This window comes from Agelaius phoeniceus, chromosome 3 (assembly GCF_051311805.1).
Source record: "Agelaius phoeniceus isolate bAgePho1 chromosome 3, bAgePho1.hap1, whole genome shotgun sequence".
NCBI classification, from domain to species: domain Eukaryota; kingdom Metazoa; phylum Chordata; class Aves; order Passeriformes; family Icteridae; genus Agelaius; species Agelaius phoeniceus.
In genome coordinates, this window is record NC_135267.1 from 99,414,581 (window position 1) to 99,439,208 (window position 24,628).

At 41.0% G+C, this 24,628-nt stretch overlaps 1 protein-coding gene across 3 annotated transcripts; it reads right to left on the bottom strand.

Moving 5' to 3' along the window:
• Positions 1–863: 863 nt before the first annotated feature.
• Positions 864–24,539, bottom strand: APLF (aprataxin and PNKP like factor). Of its 3 annotated transcripts, none has more exons than XM_077175971.1 (9): positions 24,414–24,539; positions 22,859–23,007; positions 22,044–22,174; positions 20,141–20,315; positions 17,049–17,437; positions 9,185–9,307; positions 7,931–7,977; positions 6,924–6,962; positions 864–2,753 (listed from the first exon to the last, which is right to left on the bottom strand). In XM_077175971.1, exons 2-9 carry the CDS (start codon positions 22,955–22,957, stop codon positions 2,542–2,544), a joined length of 1,215 nt encoding a protein of 404 aa, XP_077032086.1. In that variant the 5' UTR covers positions 22,958–23,007; positions 24,414–24,539; the 3' UTR covers positions 864–2,541. The 3 variants fall into 3 exon arrangements, with proteins under 3 accessions (XP_077032086.1, XP_077032084.1, XP_077032085.1); XM_077175969.1 differs by having other exon boundaries at positions 23,803–24,448; XM_077175970.1 differs by lacking the exon at positions 6,924–6,962 and having other exon boundaries at positions 23,803–24,452.
• Between the last annotated feature and the right edge of the window lie 89 nt (positions 24,540–24,628).

A 24,628-nucleotide genomic window follows, 5' to 3' on the forward strand; every position in this document is an offset into this window, starting at 1 on the left:
AAGCAGAGAAATGAGGATAAAGAGAAGCTGCATCCTCCAGCAATTTGAGAGACCTCATGGGAAATGTCCCATGGCCTCTCCCGTTATTTGAATAAAGTTGAAGGACTCCTCTGTCTCCTTTTAGAATATAAACCTCTGGCATTGTGGATTAATTTTCCTAACAAAAAAATACAGTAAATACCACATGGTACAGTACACACTGTAATGCACAACCCACTTCTCAGCCTTTGAAGAAACCTGCAACTCACACTAGGCCCTCTGTGGCCAAGATACAAGGTGGCCCCTTCAAATGACCTGGAGAGCTCCTGTTTCACTCAGGATCAGCATCTGTGCTTTTCTGGTCTCTCTCACCTCACCCTCCCTGTGTGCCCAACAAACAAGAGACACACAAGCAGCACAAATCCCATGGCAGCTTTTCCCCAATGCCAGGTGCCACCACAAGGCCCTGACATGGCACTGTACCTAAGAGGCAGACAGGAATCCCTTCACCCTACTGAGTAAATTCACCTTGTGGGAATGCCCTCCCTTTTGGCAGAGGGAAGGGACCTGAAAGGAACCAATTTGACTTTTTTTTATGTCTCAACATATGTTATACACAGGGTGAAAAATTACTATAGGGGCTGTTAGACATGCTGGGAACCTTAACATGGACCATGTGATAAGGAGGCAAAAAATGGAGGTGTCAGGAAAATTAATCCACGAGAAATTTATGTCTTATGGCGGGATGCCCCTGTGTCCTGGCAGTGATGCTGTCCCTGTCTTCTATTTCTTCCTCTGTCTCTCTTTCTCCCTCTCTGCTCTCTTTTCTATCCCACACTAGTTGAGTCCATATCCTTTCTTTACCAAGAAACAGTTCTCAGATATAATATTGCCACATCGGTACTTTATTTTTATCTGAGAAATCTGTCAAAAAGAATGCTTCCCCTTTCAGCAGAACCTGTAAGGACCAAGATGACCCTCCAAGAATGAAAGTTTCCAAGTGCCAAGGGGGTGTGTATAATGAGGTTTTTTGAGGTAGAAATGGGCAGCAGCTGAGGTTCACAAGGTCCATCCCCAGTGCCCAACCTCTGAACTGCTGGCACTTGAGGCTGCACAGCCCCATCTTGCATCCCATAGCCTGGAGCACACCTCTCCTGTGCCCCAGAGGAAAGTGGCTTCTCCCTCTGCCAACACCTCAACATAAGGCTGGCTCCCCCTCCTCCTCTTCTCCAGAGAGCGCTGCTCCAGCCTGTGGCAGCTGCATGCACCTGCTTATAGAGGTGCCTTCTGGGCAGGACTGAGACAGTTCCTCTGTGACACAGCCCAGCTCAAGCAAAGTCTGTGCTCTCCTGTCTCCTGGCCATTAGGGCAGCTTCCCCTGAGGCCAGCAGCTTCCTTCACAGGGCAATTTCCCTGCCCAAGACAGCCCCAGTGTGACGGGAGCAGGAGATCTGAGGGCTGCTGAGAGCTGAGTCTGCACACAGCTCAACACAGCAGTGGCAAGGCCTGGGCAATGCTTGGTTTGATTCCCCCTTGGCAGTTTTTCCTGTAAGAGGAGCCTCTTCACAAAAGACAAACACACAAGCTCAGTCAAAAACCAGGGCATTAGAGTTGTAGAGGGCACATCCACAAAGTCCTCCTGAAAAGTCCCGTAAAACCAGCTGGTGTGTATGTGGATGCCTACTTGAAGCTATACTAGAATGCTTCTCTTGCTGAACTTCAGGACTTTGACGAAAAAAGGTGCCAAATTCACAGGGCTCCAGTCATCTGTCCCAAAATATAGCAAAACCTTTTAACTTGCTTTCCAGGAAGCTCAGGGGAGTGATGAACACACTGAAGGCAAGATCTTCCAACGTCTTTAGAAATCAGAGAAACAGTTACATGCTTTTCCCACTGTATGTTACAAGTTTAACTGTGCAAAAATACAGTCATCAAGACTTTGCTGAGAACTAGAAACAGTTCCAGTGATGAACATGGAAAGAGGTACTGTCATAATCAGAGCAAATAATACTTGTTGTTGAGCCAGTCAAATGCTTCAATACACTGAGATCCTGCTCTCAAGTGATTTAGACAACCTGTATTTAACTACTGTACCTTAAGAGAATCAACAAAACAACATCTGGAAAAGATGGAGGCAGAATAACAAAGTTTAAAACTGCACTAACTCAACAGTAAAAATGGCTTAGGCTTTCCTACCAATATTTCTTTCAAGCACAGGAAGATGAAGTTTTAACAACCTTTAAAACTGTATTTCAAAATACAAGATACCAATGGCATTGCAAAAAAAAAAAAAAAAAAAAGGAGAGAAAAAAGAAAAAACCAAAAATTTAAGAGCTCTATCCTCTGGGTCCACAACTTAATAAAACAAAAAACCAAACACCACACTATCCTCAAAATAATACATACGGATAAGAAAGGCATTGCAGAATCCCCTCACCCCTATTATTATCTTCCTGTACTGCCTACATCATGGAGACAAAAATTTTCAAACCACTTCCTCTCCTCTGTGCAACCATGTTTTAACACAACCGCACTGGACATTTATAAGGCTGTTCTCAGCAGCTATTTCTTGATCCTAACAAATCTACATGTTTCTTGCACAAGTGTGTCAACATCTTCATTATCCTTTTCTTCTGAACTTGGTTCCCAGTCTGAGTCTTCATCAGTAGGTTCGCACTCCTCCTCCTCCTCCTCCTCATCTATAAAGTGGTCATTGAGGTCATATTCATTGGCTTCACCATCATTGACACCATCCTTCTTCACAGCCCTTTTTCCTGTAGAGACAAAAATGTCATGTATTCATGACCAATAAATGTAGAGTTCAAGATCACTCCCAGAGCCCAGATAGTAAACCATCTCTCCTCACAAGAGAGAATGACCTAAACAGTACATCTGTCTTCCAGTTAAGCCTCTAGCTATTGCTAGATGGCTACTCTGACCCTAAATTTTCTGCCTCCATCCATCCATCCATCCTTTGTATTCTTAGTCTTTGGAAGCGAATAGCTTCCTTCACATGAGAGAATAAAATCTTCTAGATCACTCACCTCCTATGTTCTCCACTTGCCTTCATGCTGGATAGTCTGTGTTTCCCTTCTGAAAGTCATTTCGTTCAGAAATGCATTTTGGCAGATGTATTTCAACCTTTCTCTCAGTATCTGTGACACCTCTTTTCCTAAATTTCCAAAATTTCTAACTAGCTATGGCCTGTTAATATTCCAATCATGTCTTATTCTACCTTTAAGTCATATCTCTGAGTAAAATCATGTTCATTCCTCAGCTTCCCTCCCAGTTTTGCATTCTTACCTTATCTAGAAATAACCACGCAATGGTAATCAGTCTAGCTAACTTATCTGTTGAGCAGTTGTCACCAGCTTTCATATGGAACTATGAATATGAGTTTTTTTTTCTTTAACTACAGACCACACCCCAAATCCTAACTCTTTAAATCAACCATAAACAATTTTCAGCAAACTCTTGAAACCTCAGGTCAGAGCTCCAGGCATAAACACCACCACCAGTACCTCACATAGCCAGACTACAGCCTCTTTCAGTCACACTCTTCTGTGACTGGGAACGCTTCTGTTCCAGATTTACCTTCCTTATTATGCATTATTGTTTAAGAGACTTCACAGGAAATTAATCATGCCATAATTGGGAGGGCATATTCATTTCAGGATGTTTCCTCCCAGTTTGTCTCAAACCAAGACACTGTGTTAGCCCATAACCAGCAGAATTTCTCAGCAGAATGACAGACTATAGTCCTTGCAGAATTGGAGGGGAGGGGTCAAAATGAAGATGCTGAATAAAGTAAGAACAAAATCCCCCTTCTCAGACTAAGGTTATGAGAATAATAAGCCCAAGAGCTGCTTATCAAAGAAAAGCCCTTTGCCACTTTCACAGCACTGTGAGTGGTATTTTACAACAGAAGCAGGAATGCTGGCAAAATACTGATAACTTTCATATTCTTCTTAAAAATGTAAGAAGTGCATACTATGTTCTCCCTCCTCATATATCAACACTTTGATTTCAGCAGTGAGTGATGCACTTCCTTTTATGCCTTTCCTCTCCATTTCTTTCTGCTGTAGTTTAATTTAGCCCTGCAGCCCCTAAGGCTGATGATTAAGCTTAATTCGGCCTTTTCTCTAGTAGTCTATCTATAAAGATGATCTTGAAACTTTCTATGGAAGTATCTCCTTGATGTGGGAAAAAAAGCTTGCTGACTGCTCCTTCCAAAACATTCTATTTTGAAGTGAGCTTATCAGCTTTCTAGAAAACCTATACAAAAGTATGTAGGAGAATCCATGGCTACAGGGTGTTACTCATCTCAGTAGCAACAACCTAGAGAAGTCATTTGGTAGTGACAATTTAACAACAGCATAACTCTGACATTTTTTTTTTAATCCTTCCCTACAATTATTCCTCAATAATTTGCCTCAGATTATTTTTCAGACATTCTCTACAGGCAATTCTGGCAGCAATTAGACTTGAAAGCTAAACATGTTAACTGTCATGTAGAGGGTTCCCCTCTTCTCTTGGCTGGTGGAATTTAAATACACTTGTAGGGAATTTAATCCTGCTGTGTCTAATGGTGCAGTTGTGCCAAATATGACAAAATAAAGGTTAATGGAGCTCTTACTGTCTATCTGACCCTGCAGGATGTGGTATGATGGCCTCAAGTGTGAACTTGCTGAGCACCACCTTTTATAAGCTTTGCCCTCCACAGAGCTAAGTAAACCAGTCAACAAAACATTACAATTTTTTTTAATAGTAAATATAAACAGAACTTAATAAATTAATTCCCTTCTTTCCTGTGTGTGCAGAATATCAACTCTTCCACAGTTTGTTCTTAGTAAGAAGAGTTGAATTTGACAGACTGAATTTCACTTCTGTGTGCAAGTTTTACATGCTACAAGAGCAGCACTTCTTCCTTCAGAGTCACCCCTGCCTGACCATTAGCTGCACACACAAGGGGTAGGGTACACCCTACTATTTGGATAAGGAACGTGCTCTTATGAGAGGCACAGCTGCAATTTAAAACCTTCAAGAATAGATGTGGACTTTTAGATATGCACACAGCCCAGCCTGTTTCATATTAAAATCTTCAACACTCAGTGCATGCCTCAACACTCTGCAACACAAATTTCTACCACGGACCTCTGATCATGACGGGGGCTGGTACTTGTATCACAGGATACACTAAAACACATGGGTAACAAACATGCCTCAGAATATGCTGGTGCACAGATATAAGCATAGCAAATATTGGTGATAGTCAAAGTGCACACAAACTGGATAAGAAAATGGTATGGCAAAAAAATTTCTCAGTGGAAAGTTTAAAACAACCTCCTGCATTCATACAGAACAGAAATAGAGGTCAAAACACTTTGCCTAGAAAGCTAACTACAACTATTTGCACTTTTATTTACTTTCTGTAGAAGGCAAATCTATTTTGAAGATTTCTTTAGGAAATTCCCAGCCTCTCCTTGGTGATCTCAAAGAAGGCAAGCCACTTCCCACTCCCACTCAAAATGAAACAGCTCTACACCCTCCTGCCTTACTCTGGTCACTGAAAGCAAAGACTGCACAGCATCAGACTTTCAGACTGCTCTTCAAAGCTCACTTTTAATTTTAGAAAACATAGGAAGCTTCACATTTGGAAGACAAGACAAAAAAGAATCCTGGAAGCAGACCTAAGCATATGTCCTGGGTTGTAAGATATGTGAGTATTCTATTCCTATCTGTTAGAGGTGGGGCAGTTATCTTCTGTTATTTGGGCAGTTTTCTTTATCTGTTCCACAACCATTCCTCTCTCCAGGAAATATCTTCTGTTAGTGGGCCATTGACTGTCACCACATGACTGATAAAATTACATCATCCTATTGTGAGAAGCTCCTCTGGGGGGGAGGAGCCAAACATTCCTACCTGGATATAATTTGAGATTTGGAACACCGTAGGCAGCCTTTTCCCACTGGATTCCCAGAGGAGCAGCTTTCTTCTCCACTAGATTCCCAGAGGAAGACAAAGCCCATCTACACCACCACTGGGTCCTCAGAGGAAAACTACACCCTTCTACAGGATCGCTGCTTCAACAGAACCACACCTGTCACTCCAGGAGGACTACAGCCACCATTTCAATTGTACTGCTGCCACCCTCACCAACAGGGTGTCAGGTTGCATTCTGACTCTGTCAGTGGGTTTTTTTTTGTTTGTTTGTACTATTGCATTTGTATTTTTAGTTTTCCTAGTAAAAAAACTGTTATTCCTATCCCCATGTCTTTGCCTGAGAGCCTTTTAATTTCAAAATTATATTTCGGAGGGAGCAGGTTTACATTTTCCATTTCAAGGGAGGCTCCTGCCTTCTTTAGAAGACACCTGTCTTTTCAAACCAAGACAGCATGTTTAAAACTTGAGTCTATGTGCCCCCAACATACATAAACTTCTATACTTTGATCCTAACAAGCCCTGAAATTTCAGTACCTCACTGTAAGAGTAAGCAAGTTCATCAGCACATGCACAGATTATCACCTGGAAGTTAGTTAAAGGTCAGAGGGAGTATCTCCATGTTGCAGGAGCAATCACTCCTTATAAGGCAACCTTAACTAGCTGTGCATGAAATACTGGATTCCTTTAATCCTATTATGGCTGCTGTGTAAGGAGTGAAGATGGAAGACACCATTTAGCCATGTGTGTCTCTCCTTAAAATATCTTTGTTTTCTTGTCTGCTTCTAGGAAAATACAGGTGTGATTATCCAGGAAGACTGGCACAAATACAACTGAAGGACTATTACTTGTAAGAAAACAAGGATTTTACTAAAATAATGACTATTTTCTCCTCAGCTAAGTATTATCAAGCATCTCCAGCACTATTAAATGCCAAAAGAGCCACAGCAGACCAATGGTGTCCCAGGTTGATGTGCCCACTCATAACTACAGAATACACTCACCATTGCTTGAAGCTCGTTGTCGTGTTCCTCTTCCAGTTACTAAAAAAAGGGAAGTTGTCAGTCAGGACAGAGGGAACCCTACCATAAGGGTTATTCTTAGAGCTGCTACAACAGGAAACTGACCTATTAAACAAATGCTGAAATGGTTGTGCTGTACTTACAGGTATAAAAGCTACTCTGATGCCTCAAAAATACCATTTTTGTCTTGAATCATTCCCAAGAGATTACCCAGATAAACTGTTCTTAAAATTATTACCCTTGCCATCTGTAGACAAATGTCATCAAATCTGACTGGGAGTTTTTAAGCAGGAAATTGGAATATTTTAGGGCATTTAAATATTTTACACTACTGTTTCCATAAATGCTATTCTAACTTAATAATGTCATAGCCCTGAATCTTCAAAGCAAAATGCATTATCATGACAGATCCCTAAGTGTTCTGCTCTAAACTACTGTTTCTAGCATTGGGATTTCACGTGGAAAAGCTCCAATCCAATAATCAAGAGAAAGCACCACAAAAAAATAAAACCAAGAAGTATCTCTTTCAATTCTTTAAGAGCAAACAAAATGTAAACAGCACATTCCCCTGTGTTTCTTCACCAAATCAAGTTACTGGAATATGAAAAGACTACAAAGTGTTAGATTAGGAACTCAAATTCAGTTTTAGTTATCTTCCCTCCAGGCGTCAAGAGAACATACATGCAAAAATTAATTCTCACAGTAAGAAAATCACTGGTGAAAAAAACCCAGCACAAAAAGATGACAGATATGGTTGCAGTATTTTGTTTAGAGCATCAGAATATTTTAACATTTTATCTTACCTGAGAATTTCTGATTTAAAAAAATCCCAGAAAAAAAAAAATCCTAATACAGAGGGAGCTATAAATGCAATTTTATTTCCTAAAGGGAGATTAAAGCATTTTAATGAGATAGACATGATTGTCCTTGTGGGTCCCTTCCAATTCAGAATTTTCTGTCATTCTGTAATATTGAATAAATTGGCCTACCTGGAGGTGCACTGTGCTTGTATTCCAGTTTGTGCTGGGGGTTCTTCCTGCAAAGAACAGTAAAAGCTTGATTCCATCACATTTCACAAGTGCAGAATTCCCTGGTATTTTATGGATAATTTTCAAGGCACAGCATTTAGATCAGTCAGGTAATAGCCAACAGATAAGGACAAAAAAATTAACACAAAACCCCTTCAAATTATATCTGTTGCTTCATCAAAAGAATGATCAATTTTTCATGGGTGCCTCCTTTCCTCTATCCCCAAATAATGAAACACAGATTAAGAAATTACTAACTCATGCAACACAGAGGTTGTCTCATCTGGAAGGAGAGCCAGTTTGGGGTTTAGATAAAGCATCCGTTGTACTCCTGAGAAGCATGTTGGCAATTTCATTACTGATACAAGTCTGTATCGCTCAGCCTGAGATAGAAAATTAATCTCATACATGTTTTTAAGAGAACCACTTTTTCTGCATTAGCTGAGTATCACCAAGGCTTTTTCCTACGAGCTGCCCTCATTTTGTTACATTTCATGGAGATCATGCTTTTTAGGACAACCACACTTTCCAGGAGAAAGTGTTTATGTGCAGAAACAATCTTTAACAGCAGCCACCAGTTTCAATATGCTCCCATAGAAATGCTATTGCCTCAAAATATATCTTCTTGTCCATTGTAATAATTATGCAGTCTGCTAAATATGTAAACCCAAGATACTGAAAAACAATGGAATACAACAATATTTTGAAGAAAATCAACAGTGCTTAAAAGAAACAGCAGTCAGCCATAAACTGGATTTTATTGCTGTTACCTCAATTATGCTTTGTAATAAATCAAGTACTGACTAAAATAGTTTTTTTGCAAAATCACAACAAATACATTACCAAAATTTAAATAAAAGTTACAGATCAAGAACAACATGTAACAATAAATTGCTTATATAAAAGAACAATTTACTGAATGTTGAAAAGAGATACAGTGTTGATCTCCAGGTCACTGAATAGGCTCTTTGAGCAGTCAAGTTTTCAGCTCTGAGAGCTGACATAATTACCAAAATAGTGATTTTTACTGTGTCAGTGTTAAAAATATGCACAGACTTGGGTGCTTTAAGGGTAGAAGTCTGACTGCAGTAAATTTCGGAAGGCTACAGCCAATGTAAACATCAAGAGTTAGTCATTATTCTACTGTCCTTCTGCAACTGCAGAGGAGAACATTCTTAACCTGACACAAGAAGAGCCACTGTGCACGTTTCTCACCTATAACAAGCTGTTCCATATGGACACTCAGGCCGGCTGTCATCGTCCTGAGCCACCATCTCCATGTTGTGATAGTCATCATCATTAGGATGACTGAACTGCTGGAAGTGAATGGGATTCTTCCTGCAAAAGACAAATATGCACTGAAACTGACTGTTCCATTTCAACACAAGAGAGGACATGTAAAACATGTTACTGAGTCATTGACAGCTCATTTTTCTGTGGTTACATGAAGAGGAGCTTTAAATGTTTAACTTGACGCAGACTGTATGACCTACTTTCAGGACAACAGAAGAAATTTTGTCTTAGCACCTGCTGCAACAGAAGTTAAACCAGGAATTTTCCTATTTCCCATCAGCTTTAAGTTTCAGACCTCCAACACATGTACAAAAGGCTTTATTTGAATTACAAACTAGCATGCTGACATGAAGTTGTACCATAAGACATTAACAACTTCATGTGTAGCTGAGTCACACCAATGTTAGTGAGGACAGCATAAGACCATCATCCACAACTTCTTGCTCTACAATACTTTAATCTGAAGTGAACAAGTAGGGAACATAATGAAATGTATGCATCACTGAAAGAACATTTCTACCACTTCTAGGCAAGAGCTTTGTACACACACCACTCAAGACTAGGCAGTCATAAACATCACTTAAAGAAGAGTTTCTTCCTTCTAGAACTGTTGTAAGTGGAATTAAGAAGAACACAGAAAATCAAGTTCCCACTTCAGGAGAAATTCATGTGACAGATCAAAACAGGCTAAAAAAATTACATCAAAATTAACATAATAGTAGCAAAAGCAAATCTATTTTTTCCCTATAATTTCCTGTAGGCTTTTTTTCCAAGTGTAATACTGAGAAGCAAGACATGTGAAATTTTTAAATAAATTATTTTCCAAAAGACATCTGCAAAATACTTTACTGATTACCTCAATCATTCCCAGAGTACATAACCTCTAGTGTGTTTGTGCAAATTATAAAAGTGAGCTGCCTGCCTCAAGCAGGAAGAATAGCAACTTTCAGCTACAGAGTAGTTACTGCTTTAGCTTGGACTTGCTACAGCTGCATTTAGAAGCAGGTATGGAACACACCAAGGATGTGTGCAGCCACTTCCATACACAGCAACTTCCTCACTGATCAGAGAAACTCCTTTAAACTCACAATTACCTCTTCTGAACTTCACAGAGGAGAGTCAATATTCATTTTAGCATTTCAACTACCACTATAACAAAAGAGAATTTGTTACAGCTTTCACAAAAGGATGACTTAAACATTGTGAGCTCTGCTGGCCATTCAGGCTTCCTTTTAGCATTTGAGAAATACCAGCTATTTAGTATTAATTCTTTAAATCTCCATTTGCTAGGTATGTTTCACTCAGGAAACTCCACAAGCAAGCTACAGATAAACTCTTCCATAAGCCACTTACCAAAGATCCAGTATGCCTTGGATCTAGTTACATAGGTGATAGGCTTCTTGTCCTGGTCTTTTGTTGCTTCTACAAACTGTAGGACAATTGAATAACGTTTCACTAGAAACTATTGCAGGGTTGCAGTCTTTTATTCTTTAAAAATTCTCATAAAACCTCACTTCTTGAGGCAAATTCAGACTGGCTGCCTACTTGTTTCCCCATTAAAATAAATGGGATGAAGCCAAATCATTTAGAGGCCGTTTGCCACTTTGTTTTCTTAATGCACAGAACTAACATACTTGCAGCAATAGCAAGAATTCTCAGTCACATGAAATACAATTTATCTTCTGAAAGAGATACAGCAGCAACTGATATTCCTTGATTTAAGTTTAATTCTTACTCCTACATCAAGATACATAAAGCATCAAGGTTGCCATGTGTCACAGTTTGACACTGGCACGATGCCAGTGCCCCATGAAAATATATGTTCCCTGGTGTCTGCTGTGAGATGTGACCAGGAATAGAGCAAAGCAGGCTCCAACTTAAAAGGGAGCCCCTTTTAAGGATGCTTTGCCCAGCTCCAAAAAAAAGCACAGTCCTCTCACTTTCGGGACACCAGTCTCCCCCAAATTCACCCCCTGGGGCCAAGGGGTCTCGAGAACAGAGGTCTTCTTCTTCCCTGAGGACGGAGGGCACCACCACCCTCCTCACCCATCGTCTCTGTTCACGCACTCCTTCACATAACATCACTGCACTCTCTTGGCTCCAAGCCATTGCCTCCCCCTAAATGCAGTCTCTGTGTCACAGGAAAAATGGTTCTGTCTATGGCTATACAAGAAAACTCCAGCCAAAGGCCACTCCAATCATCCATGCCATCAAGATTCTTCTCAACTTCTCTCATGGCCCATTTCCTCTTATCTCATCTCTATCCCTCTTCTCATTCAACTCCAGGAGGATCAGCATTTGTAAGGTTTCCATCATCCAAAAAAAGCATTAAAAAAATCTCAGGCTCTGCCTGTCCAGAACTCCCAGGGCTGCCCTGATGGGCATCTTCTCGCCACACCGCCCCTGCCCCCCCCCCCCCCCCCCCCCACTTCTTCTCCTTCTCAGCTGGCTGTGCTATCAAATCTCTCTCTCTCTCTCTCTCTCTCTCTCTCTCTCTCTGCCCAATGGGTCTCGGTGCTCCTCCACCCTTCCATCCTGCAGGGACCTTCACCCCCCTTCTCTGTCCAAGCCCCGGCCTACCTCACCCAGCTGCATGGCTTCCCCTCCCCCACCCAGCCCACAGCCGGGCACGGGAGCTCTGATCTCTTTCACTGACAGAACCCAAGAGAGCTTCCCCCTGGGAGTTCTCTGCTTTTAACCCTCTGTGTTCTCAGAGGCGTATCCATGTCCTCAGTGGCCACACCAGGTGCCAATATTCAAATCTGAGCACCTATTGGTTTGACCACAGCATCCCAAAAAACTCACTTCCTTTTCAAACCAGGACACCATGGAAAGAAGGACTAATAGCTGTCAATTAGCAGATTTATTGTATTTTAGGAGATATCCATTTCCTTTTAAAATGTTGCTTCAAGACCTACTTGGACAACACCAAACAGCCATTATTGAAGGCGAGGGGGAAAAAAAGAAAAAGAAGTAGGGGAGAAAGAAGGAAGAGCAACAAAAGAGTTGTGATGTACAAGTCCTTGTCACTAGGCTTCAGGAGATGATGCTCCTCAAATTATACATTACCTGTGGAGCACCTCAAACATGTCCTATGTCTTGAACATGTCCTACCTCAGATGATCAGTAGAAACATCTTATTTTATCTTAGCTTTACCTGGCTAATTTATACTTACTCTATGTGTAGTGCAACAATACCCTACAAACTAAAAGGAAGCAGAGAAGTGCATAGCTAATAAGCAAACATCTTTCCTTTTTTCAGAAAAACCCTAAGGCTTCTTCCTTAAAGGTTTTGTTTGGGTTTTTTTTTATATTTATTTGCAGACATAAGATATTTGAGTTACAGGAGCACATCTATCACACTCTAAGTTGCACTCCAAAGTTAACTGTTTCACCACAAAGCCTCAGTGCACAGGAATGTGTTAATTCATTTGATCAAAACAAAATCATTAGGCTTTACTTGCATGAAAAATAACAATTAAAAGCCTATTTTAATAAGAAAATTTTATTAATGTTGCCTTCATATAAACATTCTGACACAGTTACTGCAGATTTGCTTTCACAGAAACTCTAAATTTGTGTACTCAACACTTCACGATGCAGGAAACTATGTGAACTAAAACTATGCAAATAAAACTTTAAAACTTCTTCAGAATCAATGCAATCATTGTCAAGCAAAACTTGAATATTGCTCAGTGAAATATTTATATATTTTAATATTATTCATCTGTGTAGCTATAAAAAGCAACTTTAAAAACTTTTTACAAAGCAAATTTAACTAATCTGTTCAGAATCCCTGACTCCTCACAATCCCATGCAGAAGACCCCTTGCTATCACATTGGCTTATTTCTTCAGCTACTGAACGAACCTCCTAGTGAAAATGTAGTGAAATACCAGCACTGCTTATAAAGCCATAGAATTCAAGCCTGAAGTTATGCCATAACTACACATAACATGTTTGTAAGTTCTGTATTTTAATTCCTAATTAACAGGAGTCAAGAAAAAAAAAAGACAGATGCAGGTCTTTAGCTGCCTGATTTACAAGCTTAGAATGAAAGGAAAAATATTTATTTTCATAAACAAACAGCAAAGTATTTAGAAGAACCCACAAAAAAATCCAAACATTGGATGAGCATCCCCCAGCCCTGACAGTTTTGGAGAGATTTACACACCCCCAGTCAGCAGAGAACTGCACTCCAGGCTATGGCAAAAGGACTGAATTGTGGAAGAAAGATTCCAAATTCCAGTTTGTCACGGTTTGACACTGGTGCAATGCCAGTGCCTCCATGAAAATAAATTCTCTCTGGTGTCTGCTGTGAGATGTGACCAGGAATAGAGCAAAGCAGGCTCCAACTTAGGAATAAAGAAAACTTTATTAACCTACAACTATATGAAAAAGAAATACACAGAGAGAATGAAAACCTTCCAAAAACATTCCTCCTCCCGTCACCAAATTTCCAATACATCCATCCCTCAAATCACCAACTCTCAATCCATCACCACCCTTTAGATAATCAATTCTCAGTTCATCAAGGAGTGAGGAGTCCCTCTTATACCATAGGCTTCCCCAGGAAACACAGTTGAGACCTCTTGCGTTTCCATGTCACTCGTGGCACTGCCCAGAGATCATCTGCCATTGTAACATCTTCCTTCCATGCCCAGTGCTCTCACCACTGCACATGGACCAGAGCTGCTTCTAGGGCTCTCCTTTTAAGGGTGCTTTGTCCAATTCCAAAAAAAGAGCACAGTCTCTCACTTTCGGGACACCTGTCCCCCCCAAATTTCACCCCCTGGGGCCGAGGGGTCTTGAGAACAGAGATCTTTTCCTTCACTGAAGATGGAGGGCACCACCACCCTCCTCACCCATCGTATCTGTTCACGCACTCCTTCACATAACATCACTGCACTCTCTTGGCTCCAAGCCATTGCCTCCCCCTAAATGCAGTCTCTGTGTCACAGGAAAAAATGGTTCTGTCCATGGCTATACAAGAAAACTCCAGCCAAAGGCCACTCCATCATCCCTCTCACCTAGGATTCTTCTCAACTTCTCTCATGGCCCATTTCCTCTTATCTCATCTCTATCCCTCTTCTCATTCAACTCCAGGAGGATCAGCATTTGTAAGGTTTCCATCATCCAAAAAAAGCATTAAAAAAATCTCAGGCTCTGCCTGTCCAGAACTCCCACGGCTGCCCTGCTGGCACCTTCTTGCCGCAACTCCCCCTTCTCCTTCTCAGCCAGCCCGCTATGAAATTCCAAGTTGGCCCAGGCATAGATACCAGCTCACTCTCGCTCTCTCTCGCTCTCTCTCGCTCTCTCTCTCTCCTGCGGGGGGGTGGCTGCCCGATGTCTCTTGGTGCTCCTCCACCCTTCCATCCTCAGGGCCTGGCCTACCTCGCTTGGCCACATGTCTTCCCCTCCCCCGCCAGCTGCAGCAGCTGGGCAGAGGAGAGGCCTGAACCTTTCCCTGACCAGAACCAAGAGAAAGTTTTCCTGGAAGTTCTCTGCTTTTAACCCCCTGTATCCTCAGAGGCACAACCATGTCCTCAGTGGCCACACAAGGTGCCAATATTCAAATCTGAGTACCTATTGGTTTACCACAGCATCCCAAAAAAACTCACTTCCTTTTCAAACCACGACACTGTTTCAGACATGAGAGTTCAGGTCTACTATACCTCTTCTATGGTGGCCCTTAAAAAGGGTGATGGTGGTAGATTTATTTTAATTCCCTATTCTGCTAACTTCAGAAAAGCAAGAAGCAGACAAAAACATGTGACAGCATTCAGAGGGTGAGTTCCTCGATAACAAATAAAGGCAGCTACAACATACACAGAGCACTTTGTCTCCTGATGATAACAGCAGCTCCTTTGAATTTGGCCACCTCAGAAAGTGACAGTGAATGAAGGTGACAAGAAGACTCCTTGGTGCAAGAGGTGTGCAAGTTTAACTCTTTCAAAAGCAGTGTTTTCAAATTCATAAATGAAGAAACAAAACTATGGGTTACAAATTTACTTGCTAAATGTTCGCTACAGGCTAATAGAAATGTAGTCAAATAACTAGATCTAACATTTAATCTTTGCTCTAACACACTTTTGCCACCACACAGAAACAACTACTTAGGGGCCTTGAACTAAAAGCAAATACAAAGATAGACTACAAAGCACATTTCTTTTGCTGCAAGCAAACAAGTTGAGTTTCATAATATTTCCTGAAGATCAAAGCTAACATTTTGGTTCTCCCTATTTACAAAATTCTCCCTATTTTTTCTCCCTATCTGACAAAGACTGCTATTTGTAATTTCAGAACATTCTTTTCTTTTTATAAAGCAATACTTTCCAAAAGTACTGCTGCCAAATGTCTCGCAATCAAGAGACCCAGGAAGAAATGTGCACATATAGACTCCTACTCCCTACTACCAGTACCTAAGATTTGCCTTAGAAATATTCTTATCCTAAAGATAAGAATATTTCTTCATAGCAGAGCATTGAATCTCCTTAATACCCACACAGGGCAAAACCTGTCTCAGCAATATTCAAAGTAGCTGGAGCAAACCAGAGGCTGCATTTGCACCACTGCATCAACAGAACTGTCTAATAAGACATGCTTTTGTCATAATCATTAAGGGGAAAAAATGAGATATGTCAAAGTTACATGAAAACCAACATGTGATGTGCTCATGAACACAACAGCTTTACAATTTTGATATTCAATTATCTCAGCATCAGGCTCACCAAACATACAGGAAGCCAGTCACTTGTGCTTGTTTAGCTCCTAACCAAACTCACTGCTTTTATTATTGTTGAAGCCCCTTGGGGGAAGATAAAAAAAGTCACAGGATCTGCTGTTTCCTGGATTAGCCTTTTGTATTTACAAAAAAATTACATTATAGGGATTATCTAGAGCTCAAAACCTTCTCCTAAATGTAGTTCACAGGTCAGTGGGCATTTTCTAGACTCAAGAGCACCTCTAGATTTCAGCCTTCCATTTAATGTAACATGACAGAACACCACAGATCTTTTCTGGGCAGAAAGAACTAGCAGGAAGCCAGGCACCCAGCACTGGTGTTTTGGAACTTCTCTGGTATGACAAATCTTCTACCATGTCCATCTTGAAAGGATATGAGTGAAAAGAAGAGGAAAAGCCCCTGTTATTCCTGACTTGCAGTATTTCTAAAGACTGTCCAGATAAGAGTTAACCTCAAATTCTAAGTATGCTTTGTTCTGGTTTTAGGGGTGACTGAAAGCTTTTTAAAAATTGCAGAAACATCAAGTTATAATAAGATAAATTCTTGATTATTTATGGATGACAAAGAGTAAGTATTTTAAACATTCAGATCACAAAGCAGGCAATAACTTCAATAAATACAGTAATCTTTCATATAAGTCTCATCTGCTAAAAAAACAAACCTACAGGGTCAGTGTTGGGCATTTGAACCTTTTACACCTCTTCTCCCTACTAGTACCTCATACCATACACACAGGTCTTTTATTTCTTTTCCTTTTATAATGGACCTTTATATTTTATTTCCTGCAACACTTCATCTTTTAGTTTGCTCAAATACTTCATCCCTTGTTTGGGTTGTATTAGGAGTTAGCAAGACATCCCAGCTCCTCCTTTTATCCTTCTAAAATTAGTGTTCTGCTATTTATTTCTCATCAGATCCCTGTTCAACAAAAGATTTTTTTTCCAAATCAAAGTTTATAACAACTTTACAGTTTTCTCTTCCATAGCTAATACGTTATTTCTGAATAACCGGCTAGACCAAGCTAGTATTGATTTTGCTTTACCTGTAACAGCCACTTCCATACTTGCAAGGTGTCCTCTTATGGTGCATCGGTTTGGAGCTTTCTGAAGCATCTGCACTTCTAGCTGAATCAGAAATCTCAGGGTTGTAGTCCAGATTTGCATCAGGCTCAAGAATCCTTTCCTGAGCACCAAGATATTGGGAAGTCCTGCCCCAGTGAGCTTGTCGGCTTGTAGAGCCAGCAATGTGCTCTTTGTTTTCTGTTTCCTCAATTCTGTTGTCTTTAATGGAGATCTGACCTTCTCTTTTAGACCATTTGCTATGCAGCTGCCTATCATTTTTTTCCAGAGAATTTCCAGGGTTTGTTGTTTCAGTCTTGCCACTTGCTTCCATATCTCTCATGGTAGTTTCAAGAGGAAATCCAGATGTATTCTGTGGAACAAGGTTACATTTTGAAGAACCTGAAAATTTACACTCCTCAGAATGAAAAGCTTTGAAGTAAAACTGTGCCTCATCATCCCTGCTTTCAAAATCAGTCACAGAACAGCCTGATTTAGAAAGGACCTTGAAAGTTCATCTGCTCTAGACTTAAAAAATCTTCTACTCCACTTCCTAAACTCAAGTTCACTGCTAAACACAGCTGCTGAATGAAAACCTCAAGTTCAGAAAACACAAAGAGAAAAACTTATCTTACAAGAAAAACTTAAAAGAAAAACTTATCTAACAGCTTCCTTCCTCAGCTTCAGTTCCCTCACATGACCTGTTCTCTCATCACCTCAGTTTGTGAACAGTCCAAGAACTAGTTTAAATTGACTTACAATTTAAACTACTGCTCCTGAAAAATTAATGGGGATTATACAGGTGAAGATGTAGTAGACTGTAGAAGAATGTAATTTGGACAGACTCCTACCCATGAATCAATGTAAATTATTAAGGAATCACTTACTAATTTAACGAGTTTCTTAATAATTTAAGCACCCAGATACATGGAGTATATTTGTATTTATCTATATAGAAGATATATGGGAACTCAGGACACATACCCTGAGGTTAATCCCACACTGATACATCTTAAATGCTTCAGCTCATGACTCTAAATCACAACAGTCTGTCATAGACACCATTAAGCAAATATTTCAGTTTTGACACTAACTGCATTTTAAATTCTGGAAAAAAAATGTACATTTAAAATAAGAAATGTGTTCTTTAGAAAAAGAATCTGAGATACACAACTGAGGAAAAAACACTGTCCTGACAATGGAGACATCACCTGGAAGCATATTACATTCAAGGCTGAACTACTTTGATACATCATAGAACTATTCAAATGTCTGTGCTTTCTAAAGATTATTATCTATGTTTCCCCTCCAGTAAATTTATACTTAATTTACACAGGTGTGTTTTGCAGAGCTTGAAAATCAACCAGTGATTTCCTACTGGATTTTGTTCCTTTACAAGAAAGTCCCATGAAATGTTATCCAAAACCAACTACATTTGAGCAGCAACTTGATTAAGAAAGGGAAAGTCGGGATTAACATCAGATGATCCTGACAGAAGCACATTTAGTGACTCAACTAGGAGACAAAGACAACTCTCAAAATACAGCTCAGCAATCAACTGCAATTAAGGAAATAAGCCTTTCTTTGCAAAAGAAAGCATAAATTACTATTATTTGCCAACACCACTTTTGAGTTCTCTACCATGTATTTCCACCCCTTGCCTGTACTGTACATAAGGAGACAGAAGGCTCACACTAATTCCCTGGTTACACACCAGGCTGTGATCCAGGGAAACCAAAAGCCACCAGCACTCAGCACTGGGACAGCCTCTGGTGGCTGCTGCCAGCCACAACAATTCAGATATTTTTGCTTTCTTCCCTACAGAACATTTTCTCAATCGCCTTAAACACGACAGCAGGACCACAATTTAGGCTCTGCTATCCAAATTACAGTCTTTCAGAGCTCTCTATGGTTACTACTCTTGCTTGCCCTAATACATCAGTTTCTCTGCAAAGTCCTGAAAGCAATTTCTTAAACTGTACTTGAAATTAAAATGATTTATGTAATTATTAGGTGAAAACAAGTAAGGCTTCCTACGTACAAATTGCAAAATTGAATAATTAATTACATAGTCACTCATTTTATAACCAGGAAAAGAGAAAATAGCTCAGCAGCTGTTATTAATGGACCTAGTGGACCACTGTTATACCAAAACTACTACTACCACTTGCTCTCCATGCACAGTTTGTTTCGATTAACCTTAAAACCAAAACCCCAATAATTTTCAGTGTCAGAAGCATTTTAAGTATTTTATCAGATCCTGGAACACACCCAGGCAATTTTAATGCCAGTCATTAAAAACACCTTCCAGAGTGGTTCACTTAAAGAAAACAAGTCAGTGAAATTCTGTTTGCTCTCACCAGAATATGCTTTGTTTGACTTTAGCAATGATCCTTCTCACCACTTGCAGGATGTTGTTAGCAAGGATTTAACTGCCTATAAATGCAGCTGTACTGTGAGGTCACAGAGAGACTTGACCTGCTGGACCAAAGGGTCTGTTCACTCATTGCCACAAATAGTTTTAGGTTTCAGGTTACTTTGTTTTCCTTTTTTTGACTCAGATTTTGAGATGGTGGCATAAGCACACTCCATGCTACCTTCCTTTGAAACAGCAGTTGCTGAGCCACACACCATCCTCATCTGACCATAAACCCTCACCTACCAGAATGGCAATAGCTTGGGCAAAGCCCAGTGTTGCATTGCATCAGTTTCACACCATCATCTATCCCCAGAGGTTCTCAGAAAAAGAAGCCACATGCACCAGCCACTCCTAGGAGCAGTGCTCTGGCCCATGTGCTCCTGCTTCTTGCTGTGAAGTTCTCAGTCTGGTACTTCCATGGGACATTTGGGGCCCATGTCCCAGATCCTTTGAAGGAAATGCAGAAAACCAAATCTCTGAGGCTTCCATGATTCTTGCTACAGAGCTATCCAAAAGACTGGTATTTCAAAACAACAAATCATGATCAGAACACAGAGAACAAAAAGTTATGTTGTAGACCTAACCTTCAACATGACAATGCCAACTACATTCTCATTTTTTGCAATATCATGGTTGCGCCCTGAGCCAAAAAGTTACCTGAGATAAAGGAACAGGGATTGCAAGGCAGCTCCTTTTCCCTTGATCTTGCTCTCCACCTTCAAAATCCTCTATAGTTTCTTCAGAAGGTAATCTTTTTTTCTGCTGTACATGTAATTCTGATTTTAATGACTCTGTAAGATCTTCTCCCCTTCCTTGGCCTTTTTTCTTTCTACTACCTTAAAAAAAAGGGTACTTTTGGAATGCAATTTTTTAGTGAAATCCTGACACTAGAAACCATTAAAGCAGAACACTGGGCACACAGCATGAGAAATGGCAGCAGTTGTGAAAAAGACTTTTTAAACAGTTCCAATGTTTGCATGTATCCCCAGTTCCCCCAATGTCAGGGCTTGAGATACTCACCCACACAGCTCCTAATCTCAACACTGACAAAACCAAAACATTCAGTCTTTGAAATAAACATTATATTCACACATATAGCAAACGTTATAGTACTGGCAGAGAAACAAACAAATAGACAAACAAACCCCACCCCCCCCAAAAATACAAAACAAAAGCACAAACATAAGAAAACTATTACACCAGTACAGGACTCAACACCATGCAATTTTTATATAAATATGGCAGGAAGGAACAGTCTAGATTTAGAAGGGAGATGAAAGAAAAAATACTGAAACACAGATTTTCTTTGTCATCTTATAATTTTTTTCCAAACTAGCTTTTGTGGAAAAGAATAGGCAGTGTGGTGGATGGCACATGATTGAGGTTTTTAAAGCCACAGTTGCCCTCATCAGTGCACACAGACACCTGTATTTACAACACGAGGGAAGAAGCAACTGGCCAGACACTGTATTTAACATACTCCTGTGGGCTTGCTTGGATATTTAGAGCCAAATCCATAACAGCATCTCAGTAGAAAGAGCAGCTGAAAAGAGTCCCTAGAGTAGAGCTGCTGCACATGGGAGCAGACACACACTCACCAGTTACAGCTCATATACTTGGACTGATCAGCAAAGGAAACTCAAGTTTGCCCCCAAACCACTTCACATCTCCCCACAGAAGGGCAAACAGGGTGGGGTGTGCACAGGGAGTGACAGAAATACTTTCTCCCCCTCACTTCTTTGGCCCTCCTGTTCCATCAATAGAAGTCACAAGGGCAATAAATGCCATGTAGAAAGTTTGTCTAATGGCATTTTAAAAGCTCCCAGGACCAAAGGGAGACATGTTATAAAGTCTTCTTGAGCTTGTGCCAATGCATAGGCACCTCGTGTGTCCCACTGACAGTGACTGAAAACAGCCTTCTGCTGCTGTCACTGCTGCTAGGCAGCAGCAGCACATGACACATCCAGCAATTTCTTTTCCCACAAGAACAGGAGGGAATGCAACACCACCCAAACTTCTGTTGGTAAGAATCTATCAGACTGTAATGAACTGCTCCTCCTAGGAATTAACTTTGGACTAAATAACCAAGTTTGATTCAGTTACGATTAAAAAACTAACATGCAACACCACCCAAACCCTTCTGCCTTTAAAACCTCTGAAATTAAGAATCTAAATTTAGAAGGGCAAAACATCAGTGACTTAAGTGTGGAGAACTCTAGGAATTAAAGAGACAGAAACTACTTAGAATTTACATACAAAATAGGAAAGTTTATAGCAAAGGGCTCCTGAACGTCCAACGCTCAGCTGTACAGAGTTTATTATCTAGCATCAAAAACAAAAAGAACAGAAAGAAAATTAACTGATAAAAAAGAGCTCTATCACACCCATAAGACTGATGACAAAGGAGACAACAGAAGTCAGTCTTTGTCAGCTGGCCCCACACAGAGCATGGAAAGAGAAGTAGCAAATTAATACTTCCTACCACCATCATTATAATTTTAAAAAGTATATCAAAGCACAGAAATGCATATTGGAATGCAATCATTATCACACTGCAAACCTACCTCCCGTTGTAACAGGCTTGGAAACCCTCCGCACCAGAAGATCTCTTTCCAGCATCCAAGATGGAAGCACTCTCTTTCTTTGAATAGATTTTGACTCTTTGCTTTCATTATTGTCAGAAAGAGGAACCTGAAAGAACATTTACTGTTTAGTTCCTTTATCCAGGCACAGAAGAGTGGGGGGAAACTAGACCATAGTTTGTACTCAGTTATGCCCTTCAAAAGCAGTCTGGGTAACCACCTACTTCTTGTATGGGGACCATTGCTCAAATATTTTAATTTTTTTTGCAGTTTCCACCCACTCAGAAAAACAACATTTATAGGAACCTTCATGCAGTAAAAACAAAACAAAATAAAACAGAACTTCTTAGATCTTTGGAATAAATATCTAAAAGGCTACAAACTGAAAGATTCATAGAAGAGCTTTACGACCACCTTGCTCTAGAGTTTCCCTACATAGATATAACAGAAAGAGCAAGTTTAACAAAAGGCAAATTAACATTAACAAATATGTCCAAGAAAAAAAAAACCCAAACCCCTGCAAACATAAAAGTCTTTCTTAAATTCCTACAATTTATTTCCCCAGAAAGTAACCAGACTCTAAATCTCTGTAAAAACAATGCAAATACACCAAAGTCACATTAATTATTTACCGAAAACAACACTATCATTTTGAATTTCCTGAGCCAGTCCACCCCAGGGATCTCAACTACAGCAAAGGCTGACATTTCATTTGTATAGAGAACATAACACCTCCTTAACTTTCAACACATGCTTACAAATATTAAACTTCATTAAAAACTTAAACACCCACCAAAAATCTGGAAGTAGCATCATTATTCCTTGTTTTTGTGGCTCCCTGTACCTCAGAGCAGGAACATGCTGGTTCCGTTAACAATGGAATACAGGACATCTCAACAGCATGAACAGCTGGTGCTTTTTCATCAGCCTCCTGATTATTTTCTGACAAAACAAAATCAATTTTATCTACTCACACACTACAAATATAAACATGCACTTTTGACTCAAACACAAAAGTTGGTCTGAATGCTTGCCATTAACAAATGCAGTTTGAAACTGATCGTCAACATCATCTTAACATCAGCTTACAGAGGGAATAAATACACCTTCCTTTTTACCTCATACCTAAAGGGTTTTGAACAATAGACTCTCTAATAACTGCTGACCATGACTGTGATGTTTTGGGGCTTAAGTACATAATTTACACTGGTTGCTGCCATGACAAAACTTTGAGAAAGCTGAAACTCCATCTTAGAATTTGCTTTATGGTAAATCTGCACAACTCCTCAAAAATCTGATCCTACTTTAAAAGTCAGGCAACAATTTTAAGATGCAGTTTTCAGGATCAGATGCCAAATGAATCAAGCACTTCCCAGCAAGTTCTCACTACAGGCTATAAGCCTGCAGCACCGAAGTGACACTAGATACGCAGGTGCTAGATTCAAAAGCCACAGTCCAGAGCCACTACGTCTAAAGAGCTTTTCAGGTTATGAAAGCACACCCAAACTGTAACTGTTTTTCCTTCAACACATTGTCTTTTCACAACTCAATTCACCAGCACAAATAATCAGGGAAAAACAAGTCCAATAGCTGGAGTATTCCCTGCACAGAATCACTGGGGAGTCTCTGCCAACCCTTCCAGAACTTTCTTCACTGCAGAGATGGCACACTGACCAGCTGAAGTTTCTCTCTTTCGCCCTGGGAAGAGAAACACCAAAGGCTAAGCTCTGCACTCACCCCTTCAGCTCTTCAGGGGCTCACAAAATCCCAGGATGGGGGAGGTTCAGTGGGACCACGGGGGGTCATCTAGCTCCAGCTCCCTGCTCAAGAAGGGTCATACTAGAACACATGGCACAGGATGGCATCCAAATGGTTCTGGAATATCCCCACTGAGGGACACTCCTCAACCACTCTCGGCAACCTACTCCATGTGCAGCCACGGCACAGTAAAGAAGTTCTTCTTTATAGTCAGGGGGAACTTCTATGCATCAGTTTCTGCCCATTGCCTCCTGTCCTATAATTCTGCACCAGTGGGCACAGGCTGGTCCATCCTTTCGGCACTCTTCTTTTAGATACTTATACTCATGAGTGAGGTCTCCTCTCAGCCGTCTCTTCTCGAAGCTGATCAGACCCAGCTCCCCCAGCCTTTCCTCCTACGAGAGATGCTCCACTCTCCCGCTGGAGCCGAGCTTTCCCCGCCCCTTCCACCCACGGCAGAGCCGCCGCGGGGCTACAACGCTCCTCCTTGAACCGCAAGGCTGCGGACACGAACCAACGAACCAACCCGGCCCTGGGAGCGGGGGCCGCTCCCTCGGGCCCGCGGTTGTGCGAGGCTGGGCCGGCCTCACCTCGAGGTTGCCGGAGCCGCCGGGACAGGGACGGAGGTGGTGCCGAGCCCGGCAGGAACCGCCGCCGCCTGATGACGCGCGGCCGCCCCGTGACGCGCAACTTCCCTGGGCCGCGCGGCGGCGCCTCCTCCGTGGTCCCGAAACTGCGGAGCTTGGCCCCGAAACCAGCGCCCCACGCGCACACCCGCAGCGGGCGAGCGACAGGGACATGGCGG

Bases quoted from the DNA above. Each gene is read 5' to 3' on its own strand.
- APLF (XM_077175971.1), bottom strand. From the start codon at position 22,957: ATGTCCTGTATTCCATTGTTAACGGAACCAGCATGTTCCTGCTCTGAG. The intron at 9,308-17,048 runs GTAAAGCAAAAT...TGTCTTTTGCAG, and splicing joins TATGGAAGTGGCTGTTACAG to GAAGAATCCCATTCACTTCC. The intron at 2,754-6,923 runs GTGAGTGTATTC...TTGTCTCTACAG, and splicing joins ACAACGAGCTTCAAGCAATG to GAAAAAGGGCTGTGAAGAAG.